We start from the raw sequence: 23,398 nt of genomic DNA on the forward strand, positions 1-23,398 counted from the left end.
TAAAAATTTTTTATAGAAATAGCCTCATCACCAAAGGCTTTCTGCACCATCCTCAACGTATCGGCAGTAGAAAATTGATTCCGTAAACAAAATTTAATGCAAATTCTTTGCTTGAAAAACTCACTTTTAGCAGCTCACAAAACGATTTTTATTTTCAGTTATATTTTAAGATTTTTTTTTACAAAAATATTGAAAAATAACGGAGTTATGTGCTGTCTTCGAAGTTCCCCAACTGCTGACATGATTCCGGTCGAATGAGTAGCTGAAACAAAGCTATTCAAAAAGGTTATTAAAGTTGGCGGTATTTCCTATATAATTAGCTACGATTTTTGAAAAATATTTAAAAAAAAATTACAAAATGGTGCAGTTCTGAAAAAAATTTCGTTTTTTTAGGTAAAAATATTTCGTTTTTTAATGCCAAATTGACAAATTTCAACCAAAAAGATTGTAGGTCATGTCGTAGTAAATATATGCAAGAATATTCAGTTTCAATTTCGATGGGTCAATAACTCCTTGAGTTATGACGTCAGCAAATTTTGAAAAATGTCGTTTCGAGAAAAACGTGTTTAAAGTTTCAACTATAGTGGCTTATACCTCGCTCTTGAGAACGCTGCCATTCAAAAACTATTCAAGATCGACCTTGACGATTTCACGGGGTATTTTTGAAAGTATAATCTATCGAATAAGCAAAATAAAAAAAATCGAGTTTTTGAAAGTGTCGCACTGGTAAAGCCCCTTAAACCAATCTACCATTATATGGTAACATTTCTAAATATAAAGACTTAAGAACATAAACTATATTATGCGAGCAAAGAAAAATGAAATTAAATATTTTAAATCTCAAATACTTTGATTTGCGTCATAAATTTTATATATTAAAATATTTTGATATAGTGTGGCAACCTTTAATACACCTTTTTAATAACTCAAGTGTGTACCATACAAATTGCGATGTGACTTATATTAAGAAACTGAAATCTATGCAAACTAAATCCAAAAATATATTAATGAAAGTATTGGAAACCCTTAAAATATATACATCTGTATGTGATTATTTGTAATGCAATATTATGCCTTATCTTAATTTATAAAAAATATTATAAATTTTTTATTCCTTTGTTTATCGAAATATGACAACTCTAGTCAAACATTTTTAAATTTTATTACTAATACGCGCTCTGTTCAAATTCCAAATTCTCCTATATCTAATAATCTAAATTATGAGTAATAAAATTTACCAAAAATATTTTAAAACAAATTAATTGGCAACCCTAGAAATTCTTATACAATGCCCTGCATTACCTTACTTATAGCAGCAACGAGTATTTTGTTAAAATATTTTTGACATGGAAATAAATATTTTGCCCTTTGATTTAATGCAAATGTGGCAACCCTAGCCAAGCAAATTTCAATAACTTACCATAACAAATATGCCAGAGTAAAAATGCCAGCCACAAGCATATTAGTTCGAAGGTCATGTGGAAAACTAATTGTATGCAATAATCAAACCCTTTTGAACAACAACAACAACCACAAAATAATATATTAAACAAATAAAACGTAACTAACAAGTGAAAATCTGAAAATTTGCCAAATTCTACAGTTAGAGAGGTTGCACTTAAATAAACTAAAATGAAATAATAATAAAAATGGAAAGTACAATTTATGTGCAAATGAGGCAACAACAACAGCAATCGAAGCAACTGAGCAATGCAATTTCGAACGAAATTACTCCACGCCGCCGCACTACTTCTTACTCCCACACTGCATTGGTCATTTAGCAAATTCAATATACGAGTATAAGTATATGAATAACAAAAACAACAACAACAAAGCTTAAAAAAATATTTGAGTGAGAAAACTATAAAAATGGAAGATAGCAAATTGAAAGAGTTTTAGTGAAGAAACTAACGAACATTCGAATTGACCTTCCTGTTGCTCAACTGTCCTTCTTCCTATGGCCAGCAACGATATCCTTGAGCGCCATTGCAACTCATTGTGGGCGTACGACGTCGGTAATGTTTTATAGCGCACTGTTACTTAAATTTAGTTGCCACAAAAGTTGGCAGAAAAATAGTTCGGTTGATAACGTTACATGTGGCAGCCGTGTGTTGTTGTTTTTCTAAAGTTTGTTGCTATTTCTATGGCATAGTCCTTGGCAGCGTAACATTGGTGGATCTCTCTAATGCACAGGCACGTGTACAAAGGTAAAGGCCGCTTGTATTTAGGCTACAAGGTAATGCTTGGATAAGCATATGTATCTACCGTATTATATATGTGCATCCATGTTTGTTGACTTTAGTTTTAGAAGATATAATGTTTTTATTATAGTACGAGGACATTTCTCAAAGTAGCCGAAATGAAAGTGGAAACCATATATTATCGAGAATAATTTTTCATGACTGCTTTTTTAATTCGTAAGTTTTTATTGCAAATATCGTTAATCTGGTTAATTCTTTATAGTAGAAACCATAAAAATTTACCTTCAATGCTTAACCTCATCCTCTATTGCTTGTAAATCTCATAACATTGAGACATTTTCCCATCCCTGAGAATTGTATATGGGATCCAGTTCTCTCAAATAATCTGTCAGTGCTTCGAAACTCAAATAACCTATATGGAATTACAGTTGAACTTCCCTAACTCGAATCACCATAATACACAAAAAAAAAATGGAGTTAAAAGGACTTCGACTTATGGAAGTTAATTTGTATGAAATTTGACTTCTATAGCCAATTCAAAAGTTGGATTTATGGAGAACTTCGAGTTATACAAGTACGAGTTATCGAAGTTCAAATGTATCTTTGCCATTACAGCATTTTATGGTTGTCGTTTATGTAATACTAATAGATGCATACTTCTGGTGGTCCAATGATCTCGTTAGTCTCTTCTTCATCACTTAAGCTCGATTTAACTGAGGATTTCTCTATAAAACAACTAGATAGTTGTTGACTTTAAGTTTTTCCTCTGTTTCCAGCTTCTATCAGTGGCTTTAGCACCAATCTCCTCAAACTCATCCAAACGCTGGCCTTATAACATGCTTCCATGAATTCCATCTATAACTTCTGTTAGATTTTTGGAAACCGTCTCTAATAAAGCTAAAGTAGCTACTCAATGTTGGGATCATTTAACTGTAGGTTCAATTAAAAGTGCCAGGAAACTGAACAAAAACTATGGAGTTTACTAAGTGTGCTCCAGGATCTAATATGATCTATATAATAAAAATAATTATATTAGAAAAGTTTGGCGAAACTTTGTCATCAATATTCTATCTTTAAAGACATAAGCAAATGTTTCAGAAATCGATCCATGATTAATTTTTTAGAAATATCAGTTTTCATTGAGGCCCTATAAGTCATATAAATATATCATGAAACAATAACAGAGTATGTCAACAGCCGTAGGTCAGTTTAATAATATATATATGGTTTAATAGCACTCGTATTTATAAGAATTCTACAAAAGTTTTTTTTTTACTGGAATCGTCCATAAACTACCCAGTTTTTCAATCATTACATCCATTCTCATCGTCTTAAAGGACTTCCTGCGCACAATTTATTAGGTCTACAACTTTGCTCCGCCGTTTTCCAATAGATGTCTCTAGGGTGAAGCACTGGTCGATTAAATCGATTACATCGTTTTAAATCAATCTTGGACATTTGTGTCAACTTTAACCCAACAAACTTATTCTCAACTGAAAATGTCACTTTTTGAACCGAATTCTCGACATTTCCGGGAAATTTTGCTTTTCTTTTTTAATTCCAAGAAAAGTGCGGCTGAGGCTCATCGAATGCTTTTGGATACGTACGGTGAGGCTGTCCTAAGTGAAAGAACATGTCGCGACTGGGTTCAACGTTTTAAGCATGGTGATTATGAAGCCAAGAGCTCCATGCTCGGCATTTGGTGGGACCAGCTGGGGGTGTTATATTATGAGCTGCTAAAGCCAAGTGAAACCATCACAGGAGATCGATACCGAAAGCTATTGATCCGTTTGAGCCGAGCACTACAGTACGAGGAAAGACACGATAAAGTCATTCTCCAGCATGACAATGCTCGGCCTCACGTCGCAAAGGTGCTCAAAAAATATTTGGAGACGCTGAAATGGGAGATCTTACCCCACCCGCAGTATTCTCCAGACTTTGCTCCATCTGAATATCACTTGTGTGCCGATCGATGGCACAAGGTCTAGCTAACGAGCACTTCAGTTCTTATGAAGAAGTCAAAAATTAGATTGATACTTGGGTCTACTCGAAAGATTAGGAGTTCTTTCGTCACGGAACACGTATGCTGCCAGAAAGATGGTCAAAAGTAGTAGCTAACGACGGCCAATATTTTGAATAACATTTTTGTAACCGTTTTTATACAATAAAGCCTTAAATTTACAAAAAAAAACGGCGGAAGCAAAGTTGTAGACCTAATATTAAACTCTCCCAAAAATATAAATCGAAACCTCAGAAATTCTGATCAAAGTCAGACTCAAAGGTTATGAAATTGGAAATAATAAAGGTGTATACTGGCTACAGCTTTGTTTGGGAGAGAATCTGTGGGGACCTACAAACATAATCTCTCCGTTTATGAATAACAAATAACCAAAGCGAATGCCATGGTAGGAATCCGTCGTTTCCTTAAAATGTTTACTGAAACTCTCTGAACCTCAATGCAAAAATTCCAACATGTTCTGGGCTCGAGGACTGACTAAGAAGCTCTATGCGGGAATTTCAAGATTAATTTTATATTTTTTTTTAAATTTAAAAATAACTAAAATGGGTTTCGTGCAAAAAATCGAGACTTCATTTTGGTTGAAAAAGAGATATTTATCCACTTAGTAACCCTTATGCTTTATAAGTAAATTTGCTACTCTATAAGACAACCTACTTCCTTCCTTACAACCGTTTTAAAGATAAATTGACTTAAAAATTCCGTATATCACCGCCTCTTTACCCTTCTCTATCTTATCCTCCATTTAACAAACTAACCAACTTGTCCATATTCGAGAGCACTCAGACATGCGACTCTGTGCATGCGAATGAGCAAACATCAGTTGAGCGCTGAAGCAGCACATCCACATATCTATACATATATATGTATGTATATATGTACTCAGAAGTACGTCCCCACTAAAGCAATAATATAATTGCAGTTTCCAGTGGCACTCTACGCCCACTCTAACCGTTATCTTCCAGGTAAACAGACAACTCGAAACGATTTTCATTCGAAAGTACCAGTACTACAACTTTAATTCGTCGCTCAACGGCTAACTGCCTGGCCGCTTTTCCACCTGACAATGATGCTACCACTCGGAATTCTCCACATTTTTCAGCCATTTCAATTTGCCGCACGGACTCAAGCGACATACGCGCATATGAGATGGGGAAAAGACAGCTTGAAAAAAAAGGCTCTTTGAATGTACTGTCACGAGTACACACACGATATACCTTTCTCTGTATTTTTGCTTTCGTCCCCTTTTTTTGTTTTTTTTTCTGTTTGCCTTGTCTCGTCGTTTGGCGAAAATGAAATGTATACCCATTAGGCAAAATAAAAATACAAAGCGTCGTGAAGCAGCGCTCGCCAATTGCCTCTTCCCCAGCCGGAGAGGATTTGACAATTCTACGTGCACAACAACAACAGCAAGTGGTGCTTTCAATTCGTTAATTGTTCTGCCGTACCCGGTGTAGCTCAGTGAGACAATGAACTTTTCAAACCAAATGTGTCCACTGCCATTAAAGCTCTGGCGAAGATTTGAATATGATTTCTGTAGCAATTTCATTGCTATCTTTCATTCAGAAAAATAAGTCTGAAGAAGGATGTTCCGATTTAAATATTCCCACATTGGCAGAAGTTTAAAGTCTCTCGAGTCTCTCAGATTATCTCTGAATTTAAAATTATCACCTTCGATTAGAATATTTAGTGCGCTCAGACAATGATATTGAGTTAACTAACTTCCATACTTGTATGTTAGTGGTTGGCGTTGTAACGTTTAGCCGGTTATAGCCGAATCGATGATAGTGCGCCACTTCTGTCTCTCCTTCGCAGTTCGACGCCAGTTGGAGATCCCAAGTGTAACCAGGTTGCTCTCCACCTGGTCCCCCCAACGGGGTGGGAGTCCTTCCCCTTCCTCGGCTTCCTCCGGCGGGTACTGCATCGAACACTTTCAGGGCTGGAGTGTTTTCGTCCATTCGTACAACATGACCCAGTCAGCGTGGCCGCTGTCTTTTTATTCGCTGAACTCTGTCAATGCCGTCGTATAACTCGTACAGCTCATCGTTCCATCGTCTGCGGTATTCGCCGTTGCCAATGTTCTGAGGGCCATAGATCTTGCGCAAAATTTTCCTCTCGAAAACTCTTAGTGTCGTCTCATCTGATGTTGACATCGTCCAAGCTTCTGCACCATAAAGCAGAACGGGGATGATAAGCGACTTGTAGACGTTGATTTTGGTTCGTCGAGAGAGAACTTTACTTTTCAATTCCCTACTCAGTCCAAAGTAGCACCTGTTGACAATAAATAACCCGGACGCATCTTTTCGACTGAATTTATAACACCCATTTGAGCAAAGACCAATCCCGCCTCACCAAAATTCCGGCCACCACATTTCTATTTTATTTCAGACTTCAATTTGTTCGAAGAGACAGTGATAGTTCCCATTTGAGAGAGTCAATGGAATTTGAGCTTTACCCGAATGTTAGAGATTATATTTTACTCTGACAGAGACTCTTAACAATTAGCTAAGATTTCGAATAAACTGCGTCGGCCTACTGAGCTTGCTTAGTAATGTGGGTAATTTTTAATATAGATCGGATATCTTCCCATTCAGTTTACGTTTTCTCAAAGCTCTAAGCTTCTTAAAATATGGCACGTGCAGCCGTGCCATTTATTTGCGGACGTGTCAAAAGCTTTAAAGCTCTATGAAAATGCTAAGAGAGCTTATCCTTAATAAATAATGCGAACTACTTAAAGAGTATTTGACTTTCTATTAGTATCTGTAAAACTTAGAGAGATTTTCTTCTTCCGAGCTCGTCTCGAGTATTTGAGACCATCGATATTTTACATTTCTTCATAGATATCAGGATTTATATATTTTTCATTAGAATAACTCCAAATCATATTTTGTTAACGATATAATGCTTTGTAGTCTAATCGTCATCATATTTCTTTGGTCGGACCATGATTTTTACAGTGCTTAATGGTTCGTCCGCATAAAACGATGGCCACATAACACCATCATAGTTTGCTGTTAATTCCTCAGAGAACGGACTGTTGAGATTTCTAAAATAAAAAAATAAAAAACAAATTTTTCAATCTCGATTTTATAAAATGTAGCCTCAATGACCACTTACCCGATTTCACAGTCCTTATACCACCAACCCGCACGCATTTTCCGCGCACACCCCTCCTCATTATCCCTATCATATGTTCTGAACTTTTGTCCTTCGCTATCCTTCAAACTGTCACCTGCGGCTCCGCCTCGTCTACCCAACGAATTCAATGTGTAATTTTGTTCTTCATCCGCAATACTAAAGACGTCATAGCGATACCAACGAAAGTTACCATCAAAATCCAGCAACAAAATGACCATCTCTTGCAACATACTGTGCGTGATGGCCCAAATCTTCTCCAGACCCAGCCAATAACTGGCATCTATTACACCGAAACCCGCACGATAATCCGACCAGTTGCGATTGAAATCGATCGGTGGATCGTCGAAGTCGCGCTGCTGTATCACCAACCAGCCGTGCTTCTCATCATCAATTACTTGGCAATAGACCATAAATGGACGCGGGTATAATGCTACACGTACCAAGTAGACACCAGATGCGTTGACATGTGCACAGTCTGGCAGGATGCTGAAAGAGTGGAGAGTGGTTCTTGAAAAAATATCTTTGAAAAATAGAAGTTAGGAATTGTGTTTGTTTCTTGTTGCTAAATTCAAAATAATATGGTTCTTACAAATGACCGTGCAATCCAATGACTCTTCAGCAGTTTGTAACGATGGAAATGATAATTCTACTTAATTTTCTTCAAGTCGACTGGACTAATATCGGAGTTAGTCGCTTTTTATAATCGATATTGATATTGTCCTAACCTTCCTCCCTTAAACCTACGCTCTTTATAAGGAGCTTATTTAGAGTTGAGTCTAGATTTGGTAGTAGAAAGGACGTTTAATTCACCTAGATTACAGAAATTAGGGTTTTGAAAGAGAAGGAAAGATCCGTTGATTAGTCGATGTTCCTGAACAGAAACTCTTTAAGAAGGGCTCCATTAAATTTGCACTTTCCCATTAAAGAACAGAAATGAAAATTCGAGGAGGACCCGTGTTTTCTGGAGTTCACTTCAATGAAAAAAAGACAGACGTCGACTTATTATTGTTGTCAAAAATACTTACCCATATCTCATATCACTATCCACTTTGTTAGCTTCATGCGTTGTTGTATTCGCAGTGTTTGTCTTAACGGATTCATTTATATAGTAATAATAGTTAAAAAAGTAGTTGTTCCCAGTTGTGGAGTTCAGTGTTTCCAAGACATTTTCAGGATCTATTGTCTGACCTCCCGTTGGACTTGAAGTCGTAGAAATATTTGGAGTAGATTTTGCTTTTCCTGCGAGATCAAAGACAATATAAGTATAATGTTGAAAACTTGAAGACTGGAGAGATATTATTTTGTAGAATTCTTTACTTTACCTGATACTTTTGCCGGAGTCGTGACTTTCGAAGTATTAATTATAGCAGTCGGTTTCGTTTTTGCGGAAATTACATTTGCATCTGAAAATGTATTATTCAAGATCGTTTTAATAGCTGGTTCGTAAAACTTCATATGACTTGGCGGCAAAAATGAAAGCCACCATCTTTGCTGTGCAAATTGATTTGCTTCGAACGCGAACAAAGTCGTTAATAAAATTACAATTTTAATTAACGACATTTTATGTTAATATTATTATTTGTAATTGTATTCGAATTTAGGCTTTTCGAACCTTTCACTTTGGAGTCTCACTTTAGAATGAAATGTTTAGCAACAAATCTAAAGCTTTTAAATACCTTTGGTTGTATTTTTTTAGAATATTTACTAGATGTTTTGAAATTTATTTTTATAATGGTTAGCAACAGCTACGAAGGTTGTTTGATAAGTCCCCGAGTATCTAAGTACAACATACAATGCAACATGTTGTCTAGCAGAACTCACGTGGTATTTTGAAAGCCTGGACAAAAGCGATTATATCACATACAAACCTTTACGGAGTGCTGTCTTGTCATTTCAAAGAACGATTTAGATACTTAGACGCGGATGCAAAATTGAAACTCAAGAACCATCTCAATCTTGAAAGTCTCACTTTATCAACATGATTGTAGTTTAACAGTATACAGTTTCCAGCCAGATAAATTTAAAATAATGGAAAAGGTGGTACGTTGTGGAAAAAATAAAGGGATTTCTTCATTCTTTTAAAAATGAGCTTACCATAATTTTACTTCGAGTTTTCTTTCACCAAGCAGTGTTGTGGAACTCACCTGTGATAGCATTTTAAGGGAAAATATAGGACATTATAAGATTGAAAGCCTCTAACAACTTATAATACATGATAGATAATATCGTTCTTTGGCAGTGGTGACTATGTAACATTAAAAAAAAACAGGCATTAAATATAATTTGTATTTAATCTTGTAACAAAATTGTTAAGAGAGTATTATAGATTTCAAAAATTCTTTGACAATTGGAAAGCTACATTCACCCCAAGTAACATAGGCTATATTTATTGCAAGAATCTCAACATTCTAGAAATAGTTCCCAGGAGAGGATATCAAAAAGACTCCGTGGTGGAGAATCTTAAGGCGTCGAGCTTTGAGCGTTCCCAACGCCTACGCTATCAGAGAGAAAGACAACGGACACCAAAGACTAGAGGTCATAATCATGTTTTAGCTCATTGAAATATATTTTCATATTCATTTTTATAATATAATTTCATATTCGGATATTCCTCATTTTACTATTTTAAAATGAACCCACGCCAGAAATGGGAAAGTACATACGTATGTATGGGCGAGTGTGTAAAAACTTATAACTTTTGAAATGTTTGTTTAAACCCGTGCGAAGTCGGAGTGGTATGCTAGTAAGTCGTAAAACTAAATGAGTTTGATATGGGGTAATATATATATAAATGATAAGGATGACGAGACGATGTGAAATCGGATGGGATGTAACTTACTAACGAAAAACGTCAGAAACACTAAATTAAAAAAAAGGAATAGGGGTATGGCGTCGCCAACTTATGTACTAGAGTAGATAGAACTACTAGACCGATTTCAATGAAATTCGGTATATAATATTTTCTTGACACTCTGATGTCACGGTTGGAAGATGTGCGAAATCGGTTCAATCGGTTCACAACCACGCCTACTTCTCATATAACTTACTTTTGAATTCGATCTGATTTCTTCACTTTATAAGATTTACATTAGGAACCAATGAATATAGCGAATTGAAAGTTTACATAAATACTGTATATGATCCGTGGCATCACTTGTGTAAAAATTGTCGAAATCGGACTATAACTTTTCAAGGCCAAGGTTTTGAATTTGAAGAACTCAGCGCCTTATGGTAATTTTTCACCGAAAATATCGGTAAATCTCTCAGATATCTTAATTTAATTCAGAGGAAATCTTTTTCTTCTGATAATATGTCTCTGTATCAGAAATGGTTAAAATCGGGTCATAACTTCCCCGATATCTCGAATAGCTAATTATAGGATTTTCAAAAATACGATGGGCTTAATAGCTTATAAATCGGCTAATATATGAAATTGCTTGAAATGAGCATATAATCCTTATATATGATGTATGTTGGTAATGAAAATGAGTTTAATCGGCTCAGGAATTACCTCAGCCCATATACCATATATGATTATTTTAGTTTTTCTATTGGACTTTATATCGAATATATGGGTCAAATTGTGTGTTATCTTGATAAAAATAGAGCAATAAATTGCGAGAATATAAAATGGTCGGTTGCACCTGCACTTAGCCCTTCCTTACTTGTTTTATCATAAATTACTTACTTAACATATCTAGAATAATCATAAGTGATATTCAGAAATTCGAAGTCGTTTTAAAGATAAAGCGGTTAAAAGACGGAGCTGTCCGAAGCGTTGGCAGCTGGAAACTTTGAACGCGTTTTTCTCAAATCCGTGTTTTCAAACTCTCTTCCACCGTATCTCAAAAACCACTTGACCAAATGACTTGAAATTTGTAGGGTACATTCAGCACAAGTAAAAGCATGGAACGCTGTGTTATTAATCAAAAATTCCAAAAACTTAAATTTTTTTATATGTACCAAAAAACTAAAAAAAAAAAATTAGCAATTTTTGTTTTCAAATATATACCAAAAGTATATTCACTTGATCGTAGTTTTACAAATTAAAACACTGCTAACTTTTTTTGTTTCCGATAAGCCAATCAGCCGGAATCGTTATCGCTAGTCCATTTTTTTAAGGCGGGTGTGTTCAGAAAGCTGTAACTCATGTTCTACACAATATTTTTAGCTTAAAATTTAAATGTATACTGTGGAAATATGAGTATCTTAGTGAATGATAATAAACTTAAGGTTCTATCTTTTTACTCGTCGTAGAAAAAATTCTAAAGAATCACTAAAAAACAGGCCGTCACATGTGATGACTCCCTTAATTTAAATAAATTTTTTGTAATTTTTAATAATTAAATTATATGTGCTCTAGAATTGTTGAGTAAATTTAATACACATCATTTAAATAATTGTGATTACATTATTTAGAATTATTTTAATATACTTTTTTAATTAATTTTATTCAATTGCATTATTTAATTTTCATATTTATTAGTTATCTTTTTTAAATTTTGTTTTATTAAAATATTTAAATAATAATTTAAATAATAATTTTAATAATTATCATTATTATTTTTATTTTCAAAACCTTCTACTTTGCCTTCACTGTATTCATTTCAATCCACCTATGAACGTTAGAATATTCATTGCATACTTATAGGCGCGCAAGGCAATGTTACACCTTTCAAAGCACATATGCACATACAACAAAGCAACAACAACACACAAAAATAAGCTCCAAAAGAAGCGAACAAGTTCGATGCACACTTTGTGGAACTTACGAATGTACCATGTAACTGCTGCTCCACTGCAAAGCAGTGAAGAAGGCGCCTACAATCCACAAACACAAAACACCGACAAGCATCGAACACAGCACAGCACAATGCTGCGCCCGGCAACTTTGTCATCCCACCAACAAGCAAGCAAAGCGCATTTCGTGACTTTTGTTTGTTTGTTGTTTGTTTTCAGCGCAGCCGAACAGCATCGTGTATAAACAAATGCATCGGCAGTTGTGTGTGAGCATCGTTTGTTTGTTTGTTTGTTGGTGTAAATATGCTTTTCTTCACCCATCCACATACCGTTGTGGGCGCATATCGAACACGTTCGGGCGGCATGTTCGCTGGCAACATGTTGCATTGGCGCCGCTCGCATAGATATAAACTTTTGCTGTGTTTTGCAGTTTGTTTCTTGTTGTTTTTAACATATGACGCTCGTGTCGATTGCGCGGCGGTTAGCGGTTAAATATTTCTTTGTAATCATTTGACATTTTGCAGTGAAAAATAATTAAAAAATGCTGAAAAAATGTTGAAAGAAGTGCAATGTGTCTTTAAATATATTAAAATAAAATAAAGCCTGTCTTCGGTGTGATTCATAGTGGCGAGGAATGAAAGGAGCTCATCTGTGTATTGACGACGTAGTTGTACAAAAGAACGCGACAGAATATTTGGGCAAACCAACGCTGCTGCCAGCGCCGCGCTGCAGACGCGTGTGAAAAATTAATTGAAATCGTTTTTAGCAAATAAATCTGTAGAATTTTGTGAAATTTATTAAGTGCAAAAAATAACAACCAAGTCAATTAAAGTGAAGAGTGATTTTTTCAAAAAAATTAATTAATAAATAAAATTTTTGGAAATATATTCGAAAAAATAATTTTGAACAAAAAAATCAAAATCAAATATTTTGAAAATAATTTCGAAAAAAGTTTTGAAAAAAATTTCGAAAAAATTTTGAAAAAAATTAGAATAAATTTTTAAAAAAAGTTTTGAAAAAAAAATTTAGAAAAAAGTTTTGAAAAATATTTACATATCAATTTTTGGTGACCAACGCTACCACCTGGTCCACCACTGCCATTGTGTATGCAATACAAACCTCTCTCACGCTCCCCGCCGCGGCAGTGTCAAAGTTCAACGCGTTAACTGACGTCTCAGCGGCTTGTAACAGTATTTAAATGTATGCAACAACAACAATAACAAGCAGTGAATTTGTGGTTAATGTTGCAGCATTCTGTTGCACAATCGCGTGAAGAGTGTTGCAAAATCAATAGATTGCTAAACAAAATTTTATCTACTCAACCCACATACCTACACATATACTGATGTATATATGTATGTGCTGCAACCCTCTACAGCAACACCCACCTGCATAGCATTTGACGCCAACAAACTACCCCCGCCCACCCATTTGCTGGGGTGACTGTGTGGTTACGTGTGTGGCGGCCTTGCCACAGTGTAAATAAATATAAGTATCTTGTTGTTGTTGTGCAACAATATTAAGTCAACACACTTGCTACAACAACCATAAGAATATCTACTAAAAAACAACAACAATTCGTAGAAGCAACACGCAACATTCGGTAAATAAAATGTCTACAACAATACAACCGAGCGCCAACATGGACTTGGACACAAGCACACAAGCCGAAAATAACAGCAACAACAACCAGCAAAATAACACCAACGCGCTCAGTATCAACGCCAGTGTGATACAAGTGGGTGGTGGCAGCAGCAGCATTGTTGCTAACGGCATTTGCGCGTGCGACCCTACACAGTCACAGCAGGCGTGTCCAATACTAATTACTAGCGCACAGCAACAGTTACAAGCAGATGAACAGTCAGAACATCATGAACAACAACAACAGCAGCAGGAGCAACAACAACAATCCTATCAGCTGCAGGATATTCCGGCTACCGATAGTGGACGTGCGTCGGTAAATGAATTCGATACAACAACAACAATGCTGGAAGACACATTACCAGCAACTATTGTGGCGCTTACAACCACAAGCGACACGGCGAATGTAGCAAATGTTGCCAGTTTTAAAGATGACGTTGCTGCGATTCCAGCAACTATTGTCACAGTTGGCGCTGGCAATTCACAGGATTTTTATGCCAGCAGCGGCTCACAAACCAAGTGGTATTTACGACCAACGGAAATTTGTGGCGCTGATGTTAGTTGCAGTGTTGCGCCGTCGCCGCCACCGCCACCGTGTGTTGCTGTCAACAATGTTGTTATCATTTCGACCTCGGGTAGTACGGAAGTGGATGAGTTTGTGTCGCAAGCAACGACAGTTGGCGGGATCGTAAAGTGTACAGCTGGTGTTGAAGGGTAAGTTCTTTAATTGCTGTAACGTTAGTTTGGTTTTGTGGCTTAAAACTAATTTTCTTGCGTTACCTCATAACTAATAAGGTAATATCAGAAATAATTTCGAGAAAAAATTAATGAAACGTTACCAAATACATGTATAGGCGACAGATGGCGCTCTTTTACTAAAACGTATCAAAAATATGATTGGGATTCTGAATTTAAACTACAAGCGTTATAACTCGCTACTTTTGAGCCTTTAATGTTAGATTTACCGACCAGATCATCTTCTTTAAACGATTACAATATAATTTGTTGGGTATTTTCATATCTTTAGCTTTATCTTACCCTTAAGCGGTTACACCACCTTGGAAAAAATTGGATTTTTTGTTTTTGCTTAATTTCAAATATTTTAACGAGTATTCCTTAAAATAATGTCTCAATAATTATGAGAGTTATGATCATTAGAAACTATTGCGGTGGGAACGCGCCGAGAGTACATTTTTTTTCATCCTTTGCATTTTTCTTAAACCCACATTTTTCGAGATGGTGTACACGTTAACTCAAAAACTATTCAAGTGATTAACATGAAATTTAAAATCATCTTCCTAAATAGATTTTCCACACTGATTTTTTTGATTGAATAATTTGAAAAATTTGTATCCGATTTTTATACGGTATTTTTAGCAAAAAATATGAACTCATTCTTTAAAGTGCTTCAATTTGCGTAAAAAATTGTGTTTCAAAATTTATAACTTTTTAAGAAAAATATATTTTTACTTGTTTCAAACGAAAATTAAAATGCCAATCATGTACACCATCATTTATATATAAATTTAAGGAAGGCCCACCTCAAATACTTTTGTAAACAAATTCTTACAGAACCTGATTTTCATGTGTTCAGGGTGGCGTAACCCTGGTATTCACCGGCTTGTACTTATAATGAGCTGCAAACATATTGAATAAAATTTAGGAACTTGCAAGTGATAATATCCGAATTAAAATAATTTCCAAACTTTTTCGGCAATAATTACTTGCTTTAAATTAGAATTTCTAAAAACTAATTGAAGAAATCTTAATCATATACGTAAAATGCTTGAACAACATGAAGGCTGGAAGAAAATAACCTAAGTAAGCTTGTTTGAAACTGTTCTAAGAAAACGTACGGGAGGTCGATTATCAAACTAGTTGTTGACAAATATCGATATAGCAGGTATCATGCCTACTTCTTCATTTGCTATTGATAGATCTAATGATATATCTTATCGCAATATATTAAAAAGCATAGACACTTTCTAGAAACACTGAAACTGATAATTTCTGAAAACACACCGATATTTAAAAATAGTCATAATGACGAGATTTGCGACCGCGTACTTTGAACTTTGAATTTGATAAAATTTTATTTGAAATACACAGCAGTTACATATGTCTTCGAACCCCTTTCATATTTGCTTATGTTACAATCAAGATGTAATTCTTGGTAAGTAAAGTTCTTGCAATGAATTGAAAGCCAAGAAGCATTTGATAATGAAAACAAAGGTATATCTACACTAAAGTTACTTATAAAACTATTTATAATATTCTGATATAGAGTTGTTGCCACAAATCACATACACTTTGCATTTTCTTTGCTCCGCTTTCTTATCAAAAAATTTGCATGTGAAAGCAAGTGCTATAACCGTTTTCAATGCTATTTCTGTTTGACTTATGCCAGATTATGACATTTATATCAGTGGTTTGTTCTATTTGATACTCACTAAATAGATCCCTATATAATATAATGTTTATTTCTTAGGAAAGAAAATTATCTAACTGGCCATTGTCCTATTGGGATTCGCGCTGTTAGGTCAAAAGTCTTAACGGATGCTAGCTGTAGAAGCTACCTGGAGGTGCCTTTTGAAATGGGAGAGTCTTTTTGAGATGAAGACGAAGATTTTTGGATCTCACTTTGTCGTACAATCGCGCAAACTAGCGGATATGGAAGATATAGGTTTATAGTAGGGTCAGAACGCTTTGTCTAATCTTAATATCTAATCATGGGAGATGATCCTGGTTTCACAAAGGACTATCATTCCTAGCCTAAGTGCGTTTTCCTCTATCATTTATCGAACCGATAATACGATTAAGTCCCGAAGAAAATTGTTATCCCTCTCACTTTTGACATGTAGTAAGTGTTTCTTCATCCTTTTATGGTGCAAAAATGTATATTGACCCACAAAGAAAACATTCCTTAGTTTATAATACAGCTCAAACTACCTTACCATATTAAAATACCTTTTTCTATAATATGGATATTAAACTTGGCATATCCATAGCCCTCAACCTCTAAATTTTTATGAGCTTGGTTATATCTAAGACTATTTATTTTTAAATAGTTACTGATTTCATTCACTCGCCATAAATTATAATTAATCATCTGACACAGTTTCTTTACACTTTGCTACAAAATTATTCCCTCCACAGTCATCACCACTACCGTACTAAATTATTTGTCCTATATAGTCATATTATTATGACTCGTATGTATATATGTATGTACATTCAACATGTGTACATAAGTTGGTGCTATCAACCACAAAATTGCATAACCGTTGAAAATACAAAATTGCTTTTATCCCCCCGCTACCTACCGCATGCAGTCGTGCAATCTATAGTAGAGCGACACTATCAGGGTGTCTGCTTGCCACACTGCATAAGTATGTGTGGACCCTTATAAATATTGCATATCAACGACTGCCGGCGATAGTGATCAAAAAGTCAACGTCATTATCATCAGCAATGATGGCCATTCTGACGCCCTTCCCCGAATGCATACGGAATGAAGAATGACACTTGAAATTGCAATTGAGGTGGTTGTTTTATGTTTGATATTCGTTTTTTTGCTTTCTTTCTTCTCTTTTCGTTTCATTTTGTGTTGTGTGCTTCATTTGTAACTCTTTTTGTTGTTGTTGTTGTTGTTGTAAGTTTGTATATATTATGCTCATCACACTATTTGCTCAGCAATTTGCGGACATTCGTTGACTTCGGATCATTGCATTCATTGTCGGTGCGCTTGCCAGCTGAATGACATTTATATTTGTGGGTTATGTACTTGTGCGGCGAAGAGGGGTGTGCTCAAATTTATATTTCATGTATTGCTTGCCAACATTACCGCTGTCCTTGCCCTTTTTTTTTGCTTTTATTATTCTACTTTTTATTTCTCCATTATTATGCTTCTGCCTTGTGCCTTCCGCCAGTAATGTAAACAGCTGTTTCTTATTTATATATGCCACACCTTCTCACCGCCTGCCTCTTCACTCAGTCGCCCATTTATTTGCCGTTATATTTCCTCATGTGCGCTCATTTATATGCGAAGTGGTTCGTGAAAATTCCACCCGAGTCATTACAGCACCCTTTTGCGTCCTTGAGTGATTGCAACTGTTACAATTTGCTCTATTGTATTATCATGTTAATCAGTTGGCATTATATCTCATCATAACGGTTTTACGCTCAATTTTATGCATTGCGACTTACCGCTCCATCTTCTTCGTCACTCGAGTTCAGTTAATATGTTTTGAGGTGTGATTAAGTGTTTTGTATTGCTAATCTGCTTAAATTACTACTTCCGTTACTCCAGCATCACAATCTCTGTCAAGTGCCTTCCTCAGCCTCCCTTTCTTCCTCACTCATGGAACATCTGTGTTTGGTATTATCGGTTAATCGTTCTAATTGTCTGTAAATAATTTGATTACATAACTTTTCGTTTTGTGGTGATTTCAATTACATGAGTTCTTTTTTTTATCAAAACCGGTTTATTGTTGACATTTGCTAAAGCACCGATAACCTAAAAAACACGTGTTCACATTCACAACGACCTTGGATTGCTCAGTGTTGCGCAAGTATTACAGAGAACTTCTCTCCCTCTTCCAATTAAGCTACTATTGTTTAGCTTTTCTTTTACATGAGGGTTGCGGTTTTAAACGGGATGACCTATTTAATGAGCTTTTCAATCATAAAATGCGCCAAGTGTTTAAGATCACTAATTTCTATGGACTTTATTTCTAAATTTTTAACATATGGTACCATTTTGAAGAGAAATTCTTCAAAAACTGAAAGAATTTTCTTTTTTTATTCAAGCATGTTTCGATAAATGGTACTCCTTCCGCTATTGAAACATGGAAACTGTTTACACGGGAGTGTTTCCAATGAAACCAAAACAGATCTTAGATTTACATCACAACAGATCTAACTATTGGACCGAAGACCCAATATTCGTTAGCATAAAAGCTAGTCTATCAATTTTTCTTTGCTACTTATGTATCTAAAGAAACCTAGAAAACTTCTCGTTCAAACTGAGATATTTATATTTTTACATGTCTTTTTTACACCTCTCTTCGCGTGCATTAAATTTCTCAAATATTACGAAAAACTAAAGTATGTTCTAGTTAGAACTTTTATGTAGACATAAACCGCGTCTTCCCTTCTTGTTCTTCGGCTATATCCTCAATGTTTCAGAAACACATAATGATAATAAACATTATTCAAAGGACTCACATTCAGTAAAGATTAACCTTTCTGGCCAATGTTTAGTGACAACTACCCCCAGCTAACCTCTCTTTACTATAAGAATTTTTTAATACCAATTACATAACTATTAGGCTAAATTTCATCAGTATTATAGCAAGTTATATAAGTATTTTTCATGCTGCTGTTGTAGCGGTTACTCATGCCTGAAATGACAAGCCTAGCCTTATTGTCATCGAAGTCATCTAACGAGAGGCCCAGGAAACGAGCTGTTTCGTAGGGGTCGGACCAAAGGGAAAGGGGTGTTAGACGAGTAAGGTTAAGGGGACATGCAAAGAGGTGGTTAGTGTCATGAGGGGACTCTTTGCATGCAGGACATATGTTGAGTATGTCAGGGTCTAGTCTGGATAGGTAGGAGTTTAGTCTGCTACAGTGTCCAGAAAGAAGTCACTCTAGTTTCGCGAGGCAACTCAAGCTCTGTGTCTGCAACGGGGGGTGTTGTTTTCCAAGTACGCCATTCATGCGGAGGGAGTCAATGAAGGTGTAAATAGCTCCTCTGTGAATGGCGTTCAGTGCTTGTCTGTAGTTAGTCGCATCCGAAGTACAATCCCCACAACAGCCGGTTATACGATACACCGAGATTGACTCGGATCCGACCAAGGACTGTTATTTCGGCGACCCAGACCTGACTGGATCGGTAAGTTCTAGTCTTCCAAAAAGTATTTTTAATAATATATAATACTTTAAGGAACCCTTAGAAGTATCTTACTTCATCTTCAGTAGAATGAGTTAGGTTTGGTCGCCCAGAGTGCAATTTGTACTTACTCTTATTATAATTGATCTCTTCTAGGAATATACTTCAATCACCCTGTATTTGTAATTAAGACTCGATGAGTTCAATTAGAAAATATAAGATCTCCTTCCTTTCCTCTATCACCGTTTCCTGGTAATCCTCTAATTTTGCGACCTCGCACGTCATTAACACTTCGTTGACTATCAATTAGTTCAAATAATTTGAATTACCACACAAGTTGCCTTATTCGAGAAAGTTTCATACAAAAAAAAAGACAAAATAAAAACAAAAAAGTTATGAATGAAATTTTCGTATTATGTCGCAAATTCTCTCTACTTTTCGTAATCTACAACATTGGCGACAACCATTGACGAACCAAACAAGACAGCCTACACACCCGAAATCTGCAACAACTTGTTCCGGCATACGAGGGTCCATAAATTACAGCGTCGAACTAAGTACGTGACATGCATTGATCATTTGAACTGCCTGTCAGTAGCAGCGAAATTCCATTTGGTGACAGTTACTCCGATTTTTCTTGTCTTCTTTTGTGTTTTTTGCGCTCTTTTTGTCATGTCTTTTACCGTCGCATTTTTGTTTCAAGTACAACATGCGTGTACCTACCGCTGCTGTTGTTTGTCGTGATTGACGCGAAAACTTTTACTTTCGTTTCGGTAATGTATGTGAAAATTTTACATAAGACTCTCCGCAAAAGGAAGTTCTACGCCAAAAATTAATTATTTTATGACACTGTCGTAAATGTAGTGTTATTTAATAAAGTTAGTCTTAAAACGTTTATACTGTAGTGGCGTAGTTCAGTGCGTTAAGTACGTTGAGTACGTTGGGTTCGCGACTACCAATCGGTAGTTCATGGGTTCGAAATACATACAAATTTTCTCAAATGACATTTTTCCCACAGCATATTCTGGAGTCATCGGGGACTATTTAAAAATTGCCAAATTCTACAAATTCGGGATTCAACAGTCTTCAAAATCCCAACAGCTCTGGGAGATCGATATTTGGACAGCTGAACAATAACTGCCTCTCTCCTGTTTTCTAGTCAGAATTTCCTCAAATCTTCCTTTACTTCTTTCGTCCATCTTGACCCCGAAGAGACTAATCATAGCAGTCAACTGACAGCGAAGTATTGTAATAGAAGACCTCATTCCTTATGTGGAATGTAAGAATCGATCTCTATATATCTTAGCTATGCACATGGATATTGGTACTATTCATTCTACTTGTATAAAAGTACCTGAAAGTTTAAGGAACTTGGGTTCCACACTTTCTTCCAATGTTGATATTCGTCGATTAATTAAAAGAGAAGAAGAAGAAGATGAGGAAGTTCATTCTAGAGAGAAACTATTACTTTGATCTTCATTTTTTCTCATAAAGGATCGTAATATAACATTCGTCAGGAAAAACATAGGTTCCACACTCAGATCCAATACGGATATTCTTCGGATGATTAAAAGAGAAGGAGAAGAAGATGAGTAAGCTCATTTTAAAAATTAACTTTTGATTTGATCTCCATTTTATCTCATAAAGGATCGTAATAGAACATTCTTCAGGAAAAACTTAGGTTCCACACTCTCATCCAATATTGATATTCCTCGAGTAAGAAAAAGAAAAACGGAATACCAAAGATGAAGCTCTTCTAGAGAGTAAACTCTGATTTAATCCACATTTTCTCGCATAGAGGTTGCCCATAGAAATTTCTTCCGGGTTATTATAAGTTAACTCTAAGCTTTTTCCGTACCCAAGTTATATCCATGTATTGCGCACACGTTTGCTGACGATAGCTGTCACATAATAATTTCCTCGAAAAAAAAAACACATTTTCTTAATTACAAATACAAATGTACTTTTCTAATATTTCAATCGTCTTTTAAAGGTTGTCTTGTTTTGTACTATCACACCCCATAAGCTACTTGCTGCCATATACACTTGGAATACCGCAGGCGATGGAACGATGAGCTGTACGATTTATACGACGACATTGACATAGTTCAGCGAATAAAAAGACAGCGGCTACGCTGGCTAGGTCATGTTGTACGGATGGAAGAAAACACTCCAGCTCTGAAAGTATTCGATGCAGTACCCGCTGGAGGAAGCCGCGGAAGAGGACGACCTCCACTCCGGTGGAAAGACCAAGTGCAAAGTGACCTGGCTTCACTTGGTGTTTCCAATTGGCGCCAAAAAGCAAAAAGGAGGAATGAGTGGCGCGCTCTGGTGGATTCGGCTATAATCGCTTAAAGCGGTTCCTACGCCAAATATATATATATATATATATGGAATATACTTATGTACAAACCTACTTACACATTTGTCAAGGACTGACTAATAACTTTTTTGCACCTCATTTTCCAGTTGCTGCTTACGAAAATGTTTTATTTTAATGACCAAAGTATAAATTACATGCCATCATATTTAAGTGTGGTGTATATGTATGTATATATACATATATGTATATGTTTTTATAGCCATTTAAATTTTCAAGTTACAAAAAGTTGCACATACCACAGCTATACATAATAGCTAAATATATATTCTTATTTATACATGGAAAATTTATGTAACATAACTGCCTCTTGAGTGCGAAAACAAAGTGTGTTAAGTAGCTGCAACTTCAATTTTTGTTACATGATACCTCAAAGTCTCGAAAAGACACCACAAAGATTGCAGTGAGCAGGCGAACGCGAGTTAAACAATGCATGTGACCCTGTAGGAAATCTCCTTTCTTGTTTACTCTTTTCTCTTTTTGTGACCTGAGAACATGGAGAGATCGATTTTAATCTAAACAGAGGCTTATTAACAAGATCTTACTCTATTAATGTTGTAGCTCCTTAAATAGTAGTACATAGTCTATAGGATCTATGAAAATTTGTCCAATTACGGTGCTTCTTTGTTCTCTAAAGCAAATGCAAGAAAAACTATATATACCCATCTTAGAAAAACCAGAAAGATTTGAATCATCATTATATTAAAGTTAACTGCATCAAAGGTTTGGAACCGCCTTAAATGTATCCCCTTGAACTATATACTGAGGCGACACTGTTGGAGGATGAAAAAGCACTCAATTATTTTTATGTCTCTGTTCCATAATGGATAGACGAACATTCCCATATATCATGCAGATACGATTGTTTTTGCTTCCATCTGCAAGATGTATATAGATTTAGAGAATCTTGATTTTCAAAGTTTTTCGAGGTCAAGTCTTATATAATAAAAGTTTAAACCAATATTTAGATTAAACCTAAATAAGATCAAGATATTTAAATAGTTTTAGCTTGTTTTGGAAGAAGTACCCAGATTCGGTCTGGAGTTAACAATATAGGACTACAGATTTAGAGACCATATCAAAGTTTCCATAAAATCAGAGACATTAGAAGTTGATTTGTATCTTGAAAAATCCTGATAGAATTGTGAGCTGAATATACAGTGGATACTGAGGGTGAACTTTTCGCCCTCAGTAAGCCCTACCTCTTCTTAGTCGTAGGGGTTCTTACTGGCAATTGTCCCATTGGGATCCACGCTGTAAGGTTAAAAATCTTACCGGATGCTAGCTGTAGAAACTGCATGGAGGAGGATGAGGTGGAAAGTCTCATCGCTTTCTTCTGGAATGTCCCGCCTTTGCCAGATCAAGAAAGAGATTTCTTGGTTCACTCTTGC

The 23,398-nt window shown here is 35.7% G+C and overlaps 3 protein-coding genes across 3 annotated transcripts in view; 2 read left to right on the top strand and 1 right to left on the bottom strand.

The window, feature by feature from the left end:
• The window catches only part of LOC105211052 (uncharacterized), a 319,612-nt gene that overhangs the window by 178,015 nt on the left and 118,199 nt on the right, over positions 1-23,398 (top strand). The gene's annotated exons all lie outside the window — the stretch shown is intronic.
• On the bottom strand, positions 6,984-9,006 carry LOC114803837 (angiopoietin-1). The gene is made up of 4 exons (XM_029039484.2): positions 8,679-9,006; positions 8,382-8,595; positions 7,336-7,842; positions 6,984-7,264 (listed from the first exon to the last, which is right to left on the bottom strand). Exons 1-4 carry the CDS (start codon positions 8,914-8,916, stop codon positions 7,132-7,134), a joined length of 1,092 nt encoding a protein of 363 aa, XP_028895317.2. The 5' UTR covers positions 8,917-9,006; the 3' UTR covers positions 6,984-7,131.
• Positions 12,021-23,398, top strand: part of LOC128921827 (potassium/sodium hyperpolarization-activated cyclic nucleotide-gated channel 1-like) — a 51,100-nt gene continuing 39,722 nt past the window's right edge. The window contains exon 1 of the mRNA XM_054230323.1: positions 12,021-14,451. Within this exon, the coding sequence (XP_054086298.1) occupies positions 13,709-14,451 (743 nt within the window). The 5' untranslated portion in view covers positions 12,021-13,708. The remainder of the gene's footprint in view (positions 14,452-23,398) is intronic.

Source organism: Zeugodacus cucurbitae, chromosome 4 (assembly GCF_028554725.1).
Source record: "Zeugodacus cucurbitae isolate PBARC_wt_2022May chromosome 4, idZeuCucr1.2, whole genome shotgun sequence".
In the NCBI taxonomy this organism is placed as follows: Eukaryota; Metazoa; Arthropoda; class Insecta; order Diptera; family Tephritidae; genus Zeugodacus; species Zeugodacus cucurbitae.